This window comes from Mastigoproctus giganteus, chromosome 10 (assembly GCF_048544385.1).
Source record: "Mastigoproctus giganteus isolate SK-2022 chromosome 10, ASM4854438v1, whole genome shotgun sequence".
NCBI lineage: Eukaryota > Metazoa > Arthropoda > Arachnida > Uropygi > Thelyphonidae > Mastigoproctus > Mastigoproctus giganteus.
Window position 1 is genome coordinate 146,626,107 of NC_143584.1, and position 14,411 is coordinate 146,640,517.

The 14,411-nt window shown below is 39.9% G+C and overlaps 1 protein-coding gene across 2 annotated transcripts in view; it reads left to right on the forward strand.

The window, feature by feature from the left end:
- Wdr24 (WD repeat domain 24) overlaps positions 1-14,411 on the forward strand; it is a 223,103-nt gene that overhangs the window by 120,619 nt on the left and 88,073 nt on the right. For both annotated transcript variants that reach the window (XM_090383842.1, XM_090383843.1), the window contains exons 8-9: positions 4,549-4,856; positions 13,647-13,884. In XM_090383842.1, the coding sequence (XP_090239968.1) occupies positions 4,549-4,856; positions 13,647-13,884 (546 nt within the window). The remainder of the gene's footprint in view (positions 1-4,548; positions 4,857-13,646; positions 13,885-14,411) is intronic.

Genomic DNA, 14,411 nt, shown 5'->3' on the forward strand with positions numbered 1-14,411 from the left:
GAATGCAGCCCATGGAGGTATAGTGGTTTTGGTATCAGTTACTAATCCGTCTAGACAAATCCCCTTAAAATCTAATTTAGAAGTTGTTGCTGCAAGAATAGAAATTGGAATATCTTTATCTCTTGTTTCTATTTATCTTCCACCATACCAACCGGCACATCCATAGCCAGGTGGGCAGGAGCAGCAGTGCGTAGCACACGCTTCTTGATTAGACCGGGGTTCGAGCCCATGACCACCAAATATGGAGGATGCAGAAAGGTCAGGGAATGACCACCGCATATTCCCGGAGCAATATGGCCTTAGTTGCTAATGCTCCTTAAAAAAAAAAAAAAAAAAAAAAAAAAAAAAAACCCCGAACCAAACGTATGTACTCAGAGACTTTGATGAGCTCCTTGCCCAGATACCACCTCCTATTTGTTTGATGGGTGAATTTAATGGACACCACCCATTATGGAGAAGTCTCCGTATGGATAAAAGAGGGCAGCTAATAGAAACATTACTGGACAAATAAAATTTAACTCTGCTGAACTCCGGTGCAAATACTCATGTTCATTTTCCCACAGGAAATACTTCAGCCATAAATCTATCTATCTGCTCCCCCACTCTGCACTCAAGTATACACTGGGCAGTATTGGATAATCCCCACAATAGCGATCATCTTCCAATTACTTGTAAATTCCAAACTACCTCCACCTATCCGGATACTTGCAGAAGATGGAAATTTACAAAGGCAAACTGGATAAAATTTTCCCAAAGTACTTCTTCTTTAATGCTGCCGAATGGCGTTTGCGACTTAGTTTTGATATTGTTCTCTGTCTAGCGCTGCGTGTAGAATTTGTGCTGTTGTCATGTGAAGCCAGGTGTTGATGTTATCTAGCCATGCCATTTTTGGTTTGCCTGGGCGTTTCTTGCCTTCGATCTTTCCCTCCCCAAGTACAGTTTTAGATAAAAATTTCATTCTGAACCAGTCAATAGATGAAGGTAATGACCATATTACTAAATGGATACTAGCAACAGCTGACAAAGCTATTCCTCGGTTGTCAACTCATCCATGCAGGTGCAAAAACTACTGGTGGAATGATGAATGTAATAGAGCAAAAAAAAAGAAAACAACAAAGCTTGGAATATTTTCCGCAAGCATCCCTATTATTAACCTTATAAATTACAAGAAACTAAATGCTGAAGCACAACAAATAAGAAGGAAAGCCAAAAAAGATTCCTGGATACAGTTCGCTTCCACTATCACCAAAAACACTGATACTGGATTAATCTGGAGGAAAATCCAACATCTGAATGGCAAATATCCATTGTCTTCCTCTCCAATATTGATCTGTAATGGACAGGAACTGTCTTCCCCCAAAGACATACAAACGCTTTTGCTGAAGCCTGCGCAAAAATTTCAGCAGCAAATACATATGATGCTCCATTCCAACAAATTAAAGTGGTAGCAGAAAGGTATAAGTTAAATTTCAAAACCGGTCTGTCTCTTCCATATAATCAGCCTTTTACAATATCCAAGTTAATGGAAGCTCTTAACAGAGCACCCAGTAGTGCAACTTGCCCTGATGGTATATTTTATATTATGCTAAAACACTTGAATGATACTGCTTTACAAACTCTTTTAATATTTTTTAACAGAATTTTTCAGGAACATGTTTATTCTTGCTCTTGGAGACATTCAATTGTATTAGCCATCCCTAAACCAGGAAAAGACCTCTCTAATCCAGGAAATTATCATCCAATTTCCTTAACTAGTTTGTTTGGGGAAAACACTGGAGAAAATGGTTCTCAAGCACCTCACATGGTTTCTTGAGTCACATTACATCTTACATAAAAATCAGTATAGCTTTTGGCAAAATAGATCTGCATTAGATATGATGACCAAAGCAGAATCAAACACCAGAAATGCTTTTGTCAGAAATGACCACCTCATTATGGTAAGTTTCAATTTAGAAAAGGCCTTTGATACAACATGGGTTTCGGTATTCTATGGGATCTTCACACCTTTGGTCTACGAGGCAGGCTTCCTTTGTTTATTCAGAGCTTTCTCCAGGGCAGAACCTTTCAGGTTAATCATCTAAATGCTCTTTCTAGAATTCATATACAGGAGGAGGGGTCCCTCAGGGATCTATCTTGAGTCCTATGCTATTTATAATAAGAATAAACAATATCATCCATATTATTCCAAGCACAGTAGAATTATATCACTATGCAGATGACCTCATGATTTTGTGCCAAGAAAAAATTTTGAATTCTATTGAGAGACAGCTTCAGATCTCAGTTAAAATTGAGCCGTGGATGTCTCACAATGGCTATCGCTTATCAGCACAAAAATCCAACTGTATTCATTTCTGTAAAAAAACATAAGATCCACCCTGAGCCTGAAACTTCTTATAACACATCACATACCTGAGAAAATTCTTTTGCTTGAAAAAATTAAATATCCTCAGAGTACTTCATTGACATGGGGTGCTGACTGATACACTCTGCTTCGGCTATATTGGGTATTAATCCAATCTCACTTGGATTATGGAGCTCCAATCTATGACTCTGCCAGGAAAAGTGCACTAACTCGGCTAGACACTATCCATCACACCCTAAGAACTGCTTTAGGAGCATTCAGAACATCCCCTGTACAGTGTCTATATATAGATGCACACGAACCTCCACTCCATCTTCGGAGGAAAATGTTGTTCCTTGACTATGCAGCAAAAATACGGAGTCTTTTCTTTCATCCTATCTTGCCATACTTATTTGAGCCCCAATGGACCACATTTTATCAAAACAAACCTAACGAAAACAAGTCTATTGGGATAAGGTTGCTACAGTTAACACAGTGTTGGAATCTAGACATGGGTAATGTCTTTCAGGAAATGAGCACACACGACCCTCCGTGGTCTGATTATACACCGGTCTGTGATTTTTCATTCCGACAATGGGGGGGGGGGGGGGGAAGCAAGCAGCAGACCTTACCATCAGGAAACTCCATGTTGCACATGTAGCAGAAAATTCTCTGTGTTTTCAAATATATACTGATGGCTCAAAAACAAGTAGGACAGTAGGCGCAGTGACAGTTTCTTCTATCTTTTCTACTTTGTCCCTTCCAAAGGAATGCAGCATCTATTCTGCTGAACTGTGGGCGATTAAAATAGCTCTGGATCACGTGATTAATCTGTCCAGGAAGCAAATCATGATCTACTCTGATTCTCTGAGTGCAATGAAAACCATTGAAAAATCCATCCAAACCAATCCACCCCGTCTTGAAGCAAATCAGATCACAGATTATTGCATTAGAAGCTGTAAACCAATCAGTCACTTTCTGTTGGATACCAGGTCATGTAGGCATCAGAGGAAATGAATATGCAGATCAAGCCGCTAAACATCCAATCACTGCAAGATCTCCTAACTACCAAGTGCCATATACAGACTACAAATCAGTCATAAAAAATGCATGTGAAGAGCAATGGTTGCAAATCTGACAGGTTCAGTGCGGCAATAAACTGCTTCAATTTAAAAAGGAACCTAAGTTGTGTCCATCAAGTATTCAATCAAATAGGCAAGAGGAGGTGATCCTGGCTAGGATGCGTATTGGGCATACATATCTAATCCATATTTATCTACTCAAGGGGGAAGATCTACCTATTTCTATCTTTTGTCAGACTACACTTACGGTGAGGCATATTCTAATAAATCTCAATCATTATAATAATTATCGAAACACAATTTTCAAATCCCTTTCACATCTGCAAGAACCTTTGACATTACCCCCATCTGATTGGAGACAATGCAAATCTAGCTGAGTTCTTTGATTTCTTAAAGCAGAGCAGGTGCCTCCGTAGCCAGGTGGGAAGGAGGAGCAGCAGTGCGTAGCACAAGCTTCTTGATTAGACCTGAGTTCGAGCCCGTCACCACCAAATACGGAGGATGCGGAAAGGTCAGGGAATGACCACCGCATATCCCGGAGCAATATGGCCTTAGTTGCTAATGCTCCTAAAAACCAAATAAACAAACAATCTTAAAAGCAGACAGGATTATTTTATAGATTTTAACTGGTAATTGCACTATGGAATAGAATCAAGCACAATATGGCCTTAGCAGCCCTTGTGCCACTAAACAACATATTAACCAACCAACCATTATATAAGTATACCATTTTCCTAGAAATTAAAAAATGAATGGAATACCATAATTTGTTATGATATATTCTTAGTAAACTCCATTTTTCTACTTCTTCCTCATTAAATAAATAAACAATAAAGCTTTTCTTCTATTTTCTCTTTTAAAATTTATAAATTAACTTCTCGCAGTTAATTTCCAGACAAGAGGGAGTGTTTTAGCCACATTCTTCTGGATCCATCATTGAACTCTGACTTCCTCAGCAGCATATGGTTAAAAGTATCAAAAATGCTATAACATGCATTTTGATCCAAAGTTTTTTTATTATTGCATCCATGACTCATAGTATTTCAGTTATACTTCCTCCCACTCCCTTCCCCAATGATTAAGTAGAGTGCCTGCATTTTAAATACACTATCTTAATTTTTATAGGCTTTGCATGGAGAAACGATCCTCATGTTCTTCTCTCTACAAGTAAAGACTGTACTCTTTATCAACATGTATTTAGAGATGCAGTACGGCCTGGAGACTGTGCTAATCCTGTGGCACTGGACATTAATAACTTTGGCCATATTTCTTATGCTGCTAGTGATAAAATTATTGGCGAAAGCACAGCAAATATGAAAGGAGGAAACTATTCATCTCGACTTCCAGTATTTTTCAGGAAAATGCCTAATTTAACAGAACAGTTCCGCTCAGCTTTCAGTTCTATGTTAATATTTTCTAATCATGAAGATAAGGTAATATTGGTTTAATTCTTGTGTTGGTACTAATATTTAAATTATTCTTCATTTTTCCTTTCTGATTTTCAAATTTGAAATATTAAAAAAGATAAGTGAGGAAGTTCCATTTGGAAATCTTAAAATTTTTTTATGATTTGTATATGAGGTAATGGTGGATGGGAGAGTGGCAATAATTATGACAAGAAGATTCGTGAGAGCACTGGTCCATATGGAATCATTGGGGCATAGACTCATCATGGCCATATTTGTGGCAAAACCAGTAGACATGGTGATAATACAAGTATATATGCCAACCTCAAATGGTGCTGACGAATTAGTTAAGGAGACATGTGAACAGTTTCAAGAATTAGTACGGAAAACTAGATCAAGAGACAATGTGATAATCATGGGGGATTGGAATGAGGTGGTTGGAGAGAGAAGGAATACATGGAAGAATCCTGGCAACTCACAAAGGTATCAAATAGATTACATTTTAGTAAAGCAGAGATACCATAACCAAGAGAAGAAAGCAATGTCCTTTCTGGGAGCAGGTGGAGATTTACACCACTCACTTGTGAAGAACTAAAATTGAAGTGCAAAAATAAAAGAAAACCGTTCATCCAATGGAATATAGAGAAACTTAGAGAGGAAAGAACAAAAAATATATTTCAAGAACTGATGAATGATATTGCTTCTGAGGAGACAATGAAAGATTTAGAGCAAAACTGGTCTTTAATCAAGGAGATGACATGTAAAGTGGCATCAGAGGCACTGGGGAAGAGTGAAAAATTTAGGAGGAAACCTTGGATCACTGATGCTATCCTACAGAAAATGGATGAGAGGAGAAGACTGAAAGGCCAAAATAATGAAGATGATCGAAGGAACTATAGAAGATTGAAATTGATAGAGAATGTAGAAAGGCAAGAGAACAGTGGTAGGCAGAGAACGCTCAGGAGATTAAAATGCTTGAACAACAGGAATGGATGGACTTGGCACACAGAAAAATTAGAGTTAACGAGAAAGTGCAGCTGAATTAAAATGAGAGCAATAAGGGACAAAAAGGGGAATGATAGTACTGAATCTCGAGTAGCAGAAGGGAAGCTGGAAAAGCTCTGTGACAACTCAAGCACATACAGAATATGGCTTTAGAAGAACAAGATAATATGGAGGAAGAAATACCTAAAGAAGAATTCAATGCAGCCCTAAAGTATCTTAGCAATAACAGAGCACCCGGAATCAACAACATAACCACAGAGCTTTCAAAATACAGTGAAAAAATATGAAGAAATCTCTATTTGAACTAATAAAGATGATGTTTAGGGAAGAACGGTGGCCAGAGGAATTCTGCACATCAATCATAATCACTATGCCCAAAAAAGATGACACCAACAGTATGTCAAGACTACAGAACTATGTCTTATTACTCCCATGTCCAAGATTCTGCTGCAAGCTATTAAAGTCCATATTGAAAGACATTGAACTATACCTGGATTGAACTATACCTGGAATCCGGCGTGTTTGCCGTGCGCTGCGACCCGTGGAAATTTGGAAAGGGGGATCCTGGTGGTTGAGGGGCCCAGCTTCAATACACCACTTTGGCCCCTGCTTCGACAAGACGGGTGGTCCTGGAAGGCCCGGCTAGGATCAAGCGGCTAGTAGGCTCGCCTGCGAGGGTCAACCGTGTCAATGCCACGCCCATACCCTCATGGTCCGAGGGACTGGATTCAGGCTGGTGGCGGTGCGGGTATAGTGTCTGGGTAGCCCTGGCGTTCCACTCCCGAGCGCATTTATTGCATGCTGGGTAGTGGGCGTCCCTTTGGGCTCCGTGTTGGGTGGGGAGCCTGGGCACTGAACAATTTATAAAACTTCATGAATCCTGATAAACATATTCCTTCAGGGGCCCCAACCCGGTCCCTATCTGAAAATAATGACGGAGAGGCAGATAGCATTATTGCTACAAAGAGGCAGCAAACCGAACTACCATCAGGGCCTGTCCCAAGGTTCTTAATAATGCATTCCACCAACGAAACACCGATTGGTAAAATGTCGCCCTTTTTTATACAAAAAGGGTTGGATGGGTTAGCAGGTACACCCAAGTCAGTTAAGAGGCTCCGTTCTGGGGACCTCTTGATTGAAACAAAAAATGACAGGCAGTCTGAACATCTACGCCGAGTAACATCAATCGGAGGTATACCCATAACAGTGACACCACACAGAACACTAAATTCATCGAGAGGTGTCATTTCGGAGTGGGACCTTCTCGACGTCACCGAGGAGGAAATCTGCTCCGAATTAAAACCACAGGGAGTTACTGCCGTCAAGAGAATCACTGCGCGAAGGGATGGAAAAATTGTTACAACCAGGAGTTTTATCCTGACTTTTAACTCTCCCAAACCTCCTGATGAGATTAAAGCTGGCTACATCAACTGTCCAGTGCGTCCATATGTTCCGAACCCTTTACGGTGTTTTAAATGTCAGAAATATGGACATTCTCAAATGGCCTGCCGTGGAGTCCTTGCATGCACTCGATGTGGTGCAAAGGACCACGAAACAACAGCATGTTCAGCCATGAAACCCACCTGCATTAACTGTGAAGGCGAACACCCGGCCTACTCACGAGCATGCCAGAGGTGGAAAGAAGAAAAAGAAATTCAACGGCTGAAGGCAGAGCTAAACATCGTACCAGGAGGCAAGGAAAGCAGTGAAACCTCTTAACATCAAAAAACCTACCTACGCCCAGAAGGTAGCAGGGAGGTGTTCGATTGGGACTCAGACGGACATGTCCGTCCCTCCAAAAGAATCATTTACTCCCATCGCACGTTACCTTTTAAGCTCCCAAAAACCTGCACAGAAGGACCAATCAGCTGCCACTCCTATATCGGTACCTCCTAATGCTCCACAAATAACAAAAGCAAATACAAAAGAAAAGAATAAGAAAGGTGAAATACCACCTAGTATCCAAGAAAACATGGATGTTGAGCAGAAGGAGGTACAAGAAGACTCAGTTTTGGAGCTCTTTGCTGAGGAGGAAATAGACACTGGACAGCGTCCATACTTCTCCAGGAAGGAGAAGGCCAGAACTGAAAAAGGTAAGCCCTCAGCACCTCGGAAGCCGCCTGTGGACCCACCAAGCCAAAATAATGGCTAAATTCCTACAGTGGAACTGTCGTGGATTCCGGCAAAATACCGATGACATCAAGGCACTCCTGCAAAAGCACAAACCAGCTTGCTTTTGCATACAGGAGACTTATTTAAAGGCAAATGACGACCCCACTATGCATAACATTACCATCATTCGTAAGGATAGAATTGTGGATGGTCCTGCACACGGAGGAGTCACAATCCTCATCGGCAACCAGATCCCATTTCAGCCTTTGCAGCTTACAACTAGCATTGAGGCTGTAGCAATTTGCCTTACGATGGGGTTCTTATAACTGTATGCTCTCTTTATTTGCCACCTGGGACTGACATCTGCCAGAAAGACCTTGATGATCTCGTAATGCAGTTGCCTCCCCCTTTCCTACTTCTTGGGGACTTTAATGGACATAACATCCTGTGGGGTAGTGCTAGCATTAATAGAAGGGGAATAGTCATAGAGCGTATGCTCATTGACAATGACCGCTGCCTTCTTAATGTGGGAACAAACACCTTTTTCCACATGCCTACCCGTACGTTTTCTGCCATTGATCTTTCTATCAGCTCGCCTTCTCTTCTCCCTTCGCTTACTTGGGAGGTAGAAATGAACCCGTATGGAAGTGATCACTTCCCCGTGATAACCACATTAATTACTGGGAGACCTTGTCTTCCTGTCAGGTTACCGCGGTGGAAGTTTGATCAGGCTGACTGGAGTGCCTTTCAACACCTGGCAAAGTTTGACAACTCTGCAGTCAGTCAGGAGCCTGTCAATGATGCAGTTACGTACATAACAGAAAATATTGTCCATGCAGCTGCAACTGCGATTCCAAAGACATCCACGCGGTTTCCTCCCTTTCCAAAACCATGGTGGAATCCAGAATGCACAGCAGCTAAAAAGACTCAAAACAAAGCCGGGGGGATATTTCGACGATATCCTACCACGGTCAACCTATTAGCATTTAAACGTGCACGAGCCAAAGCATGCTACATCCGCCGTCAGAGTCAAAAGGAATCGTGGATCCGTTTCACATCATCCATTACCCAGACGACCAGCACTAAGGTGGTCTGGGAAAAAATCCAGAAAATGAAGGGAAAATACACAGCACACCCCTCATCGGTCCTTGAATATAATGGATGTACTATTGCAGACTCTACTGCAATAGCCAATGCTCTTGGGGAAACATTTTCTAACATCTCTGCAACATCATCTTACTCCCCAGAGTTTCTGGTCTTAAAGCGCAACGCTGAAAAACAGGCCCGTAAATTCACATCGAAGGGCTCCCACCCATACAATGGGCCATTTAATATCCATGAGCTGAAAACAGCACTCGCCCGTACAAAGGCTACCGCTGTTGGACGAGACAACATCCATTATGAAATGATCAAACATCTTTCACCAGAATCCATGGACCATCTGCTCTTCCTGTACAACAGAATCTTCCTCGAAGAGCACTTTCCGGAAACCTGGCGCAAGGCAACTATTCTTGCTTTTGCTAAGCCAGGAAAGGATCCTAAATATCCAAAAAAACTATCGTCCTATTGCTCTGACCAGCTGTCTGTGCAAAATATTGGAGAGAATGATCAATGCTCGGCTCTTATGGTATTTAGAATCAAATGACCTTCTCTCCCGCTTTCAGTGCAGCTTCCGAAGAAATAGGTCCACATTGGACCACTTAGTTAGACTGGAAACATCTATCCGAGATGCTTTCCTAAAAAGAGAACATTTGGTGTCCATCTTCTTTGACATGGAAAAAGCGTACGATACAACTTGGAGATTTGGTATTTTAAAAGACCTTTACAATCTCGGTCTAAGAGGTCACCTTCCTGTTTTTATTAAAAATTTTTTATCCTGCCGTTATTTCCAAGTTCGTGTAGGATCCTCCCTTTCGCGGCCCTTTTGCCAAGAGGAGGGGGTACCACAAGGATCTGTCTTAAGTGTCACGCTTTTTGCCATTAAAATAAACTCTATTTCTGAACAACTTCCTCCAACTATAAACAGTGCACTCTACGTTGATGACTTCAGTATATTTTCTCAATCATGCAATATGAGGGTTATTGAGAGACAACTGCAACAAGCTATTGACCGTCTTAACTCCTGGGCCACGGCCAATGGTTTCAGGTTCTCACCGGAGAAGACCGTTTGCGTCCATTTTTGCTGCAAACGTAACCTCCACCCTGAGCCTGAATTACGACTTGGACAAAGCACCATTCCAGTCTTATCAGAGACGAAATTCCTGGGACTCATTTTTGACAAAAAGCTTACATTTGTCCAACATATTCGTCACCTACGCACAAAGTGCACGAGAGGGCTTAACATTCTCCGCTCTCTTTCTTCTACCTCTTGGAGTGCAGACCGATGCACTCTACTCCGCTTATACCGTGTGCTAATACGCTCAAAATTGGATTATGGGTCTCAGGTCTATTCATCTGCCAGAAATAGCGCTGTTCGTTGGCTTGACCCCGTCCATCATCAAGCCATCCGTATTGCTACTGGTGCTTTTAGAACTTCGCCTGTCCAAAGTCTGTATGCCGAAGCAAATGAACCATCTTTGTCGCTTCGGCGAATGCAGTTGTCTCTGCAGTATGCCTTCAAGCTGAAGTCCCTACCACACCATCCCACGTGGACATCCGTTTTCGAGCCACGATGGGAAAATCTTTATAACACACGACGTACTGCCAATCGGCCATTCAAGAGCTACTCAATAAGCTTAACATGTCGGTAGACAAGGTTGCTCAATCGCCAAAGGAGCCCCTTCCACCCTGGCATGCACAAACACCAGCATGTGACTTCTCGCTCAAACTTGCGACAAAGTCTAATACTCCAGCCTCTGTCTACCTTCAGCTCTATTCACAACACCGTGCAGAACATTCTGACTTCTTGCCAGTTTACACAGACGGCTCGAAGTCAGAATCGTATGTGGGATCTGCTGCTGTTTTTCCAGATAAAACCATATCAGAGCAGATACCCGTTGACTGCAGCATTTACACTGCAGAGCTGCATGCCATAGAGCTAGCTCTAGATCACATAAGAAAACATCGATACCAACGGTGTATTATATATGCCGATTCAATTGAGTGCACTGCAGGCTTTATCAGCGGTGTCACGCACTAATCACCCAACCCTGTCCCGAATTCAGCAGATAATATACAATCTCTATACAACTGGATTCGATATCCGCTTCTGCTGGATCCCCAGTCACATCGGGATTAGAGGAAATGATTTGGCTGACAATGCAGCCAAATCGGCAGCCCTGATGGATAATCTTGACCTGTTAGTCCCCTATACAGACTACAGGCTAGTGATCCATAGTAACCTGCATTCTGAGTGGCATGATTCGTGGCATCGCCTGGTTACTACGAACAAGCTGTGTCGAATTAAGCCTGTGATCCATCCTTGGCGGTCCAGCTTATGCAGGGATCGCAAGGAGGAAGTTGTTCTTGCTCGGCTCCGCATAGGACACTGTCATTTAACACACTCCTTTTTGCTGAGGGCTGATGACCCTCCTATGTGTGAGCAATGCGACACCATTTTAACCGTCCAACACATTTTATGTGATTGTTCCAGTTTTATAAATGCTCGTTTTACTGCTTTTACCCATCTGACTGAGCCGTATACACTCAGTCAGATTTTAAATGACAACGACAATGTGTCAGCAGTTTTTAAATTTTTAAAGTTGATCAATATGTATACACTCATATGAAATATACAATTTGCTTTTATCATTGTACTGATTTTATTTATTTATATGATTTTATGTATTTTTAGGCGACGTAACATTTTTACAAGTTACCAGTCTTACCTTTTTATATTTTAACATTTTCCTGGCGCACTATAACCCTGCTGTTTTTGCGCCATAAAAATCAAATCAATCAATCAATCAATCAATCTAAAGTATGGAATGAGGATTAAAGTGAAGAAAACAAAGGCAATGATGATTGATTGATTGGTAGAAGGGCAATCTCCTTTTGAAATTGGGATGGAGAAAAAGAGATCAGGTTGATCATTTTAGGTATCTAGGGCAGGTTTTTACACAGGACATTTTGTGTCAAACAGAGATTCAAACCTGAATTGCAATGGCAAAACAATCTTTCAAGAATAAACTGTCATTGATAACACAGAAGGTGATGTCTCAGGAAATTAGGAAGAAGATAATAATGACATATATCTGGTCATTGGAACTATATGGGGTTGAGATGTGGATTCTTATAAAGAGAGACAAAAAGAGACTTGAGGCCTTTGAGATGTGGTGCTGGTGCCAGATGGAAAAAATTAAATGGATTGAAAAAATGTCAAATGAGGAAGTATTAAGATGTGTCCAATAACAAAGAAAAATACTTGATAGAATAAGATCAACCAGAGTCAAATGGAATGGACATGTGATTTGACATGGTGGGTTACTTCTGGACTCCATGGAGGGGAAATGTCCTAGGGAAAGACCAAAAAATACCTTCATCGGGACATTACTGGATGAAGCAGGGCTTCAAAATTTTGAAGAACTTAAACAAACGGCACATGAGAGAGGTGGTGGAGACGGCTCATCAGAGGAACACACCAGTCACCAGATTAAATTACTGATAATGATGATTTGTAGTGAAAATAGCAGTTTATAAAATTGTATTATAAGCAAAAGTGTATTTGAATTTAAAAAAAAATAATAAATAAATTCTTTGCATTGTAAAATCTATGAAAAGTAATTAGGTTTAATCACAAACATATTTATCTTTGTTTCATAAGAGGCTGTAAACTAAATAATGGGTATCAACTTTAGATCACAGCCTCCTTTAAAAACTTTTTTATAAAAGAATAAAGAAACTAGTTTTTTAATGTATGGAATGTGTTACATTTTGGGTGTGCTAGATTTTTATTTCTTTTTCTGTGATTAATAGAAATTTTTGCCACACCTTGTATATAACTAATTATCTTGTTGTAAATTAATTTCTAATTCATTAATAATATATAAAAGTAGCTACTTTCACTTCACTGAAATAAACATAATATTGGGTGCTTCAGTTACAATATGCAGTAGATGGATAGCTTATATGATATGTATGAAAAAGATAATAATAATATTTACTTGATTTCTATTGGTCCAATTTCAATTGACATTTGGCAAGGCTCAACAGATTGTTCTTAAAGCGCCAAATATAAAATTTCATGAAAATCCATCCACAGAGTTATTACATATGAACAGACAAAAGACTAAGAAGGTTTTAGGGCTGAAAGCCTCAGACTATGTAAAATTCACTAATTTAACAAGTTAGGGCATAGCATCATTTTAGTTTGTAGTAAATCACCGAAGTAGGTGAAATGGCATTGTTTTTGTTACGTGTCATTCATATTGTGATTGCCTTCACAATATGAATTAGTTTTTGTACGTTTTATTACCATCTTATTTGTTAATATTTGTGCAAACAATTAACTTAGTTTTTCATATTCTTACTTGCAATTAATTGTAATGTTTGCTTATTTCATCATGCCTCAACAAAACTGGTTAATTTGGCCATATTTTATTTTGTGAAGTTTCTGATTACAAATAATTTCAAAATTTTTGCTATTTCTTTTTTCGGGAAATGAAATAGCAATGGTATAAAATGTTTTGTAAAATTAAAATATATTTTCTTGCTAATATCTCCCTTCTTTTATTAAATTTCTCATTTGATTTTTAATTATAGAATATCTCTATGGAATGGTTCATAGAAAGTGCAAAACATTATCAGTTATCTGGAAGACCATTGGGAGAATTGTGTGATCATAATGCCAATGTGGCAGTTGAAATTAAACGACCACATATAGCTCAGACGTGGAGACTGTTAAAAATGTTATATGCAACTGGACCAAGTTTAACACTAGATTATTCGTGGAATACATTTGGAGGAACAAGTGAAGTATATAGAAGTGAAGGAGAAAAAGGTTAGCACAAATTAAGTTAATTGTTACTCAGAAAAGCTTTGACTATTATACTTTAGTAGTAATTCTGCTTTTTTCACCTTCCTCTGCTGCTTCAGTGAGGAGCTTGTTTATATATATATATAAAAACTTAAGTGAAAATAAAAAATAAATAAAAATGGCAGCAGCATGGCAAGACAGAAGAGCGAAAATTGTGAAATTATACTTAACGATCAAACCAACAGGGAGGGAAGAGAATAAAATTATTGCAGCAGAAACTCTCGAAGATAATTTAGAATTCTAAATACAACGATAATAAAATATAATCAATTAAATTTTGAATAGCTAATTAAATGAAATTTAACGGCGCCCCCTCTGACGGGCACCAGGTCCAAATTGATGTGAAATATCACGAGCAGAGATGTGAACAACTACAATAAAATAAAACAATACAAAAGCAGAAATAGACTGACCATTATGCCCCATCTCAACAGAGGCGATTTGGCGATGTGGCGATTTGTCTAGCGATCGAAATTCAGCGATTCCCTGAT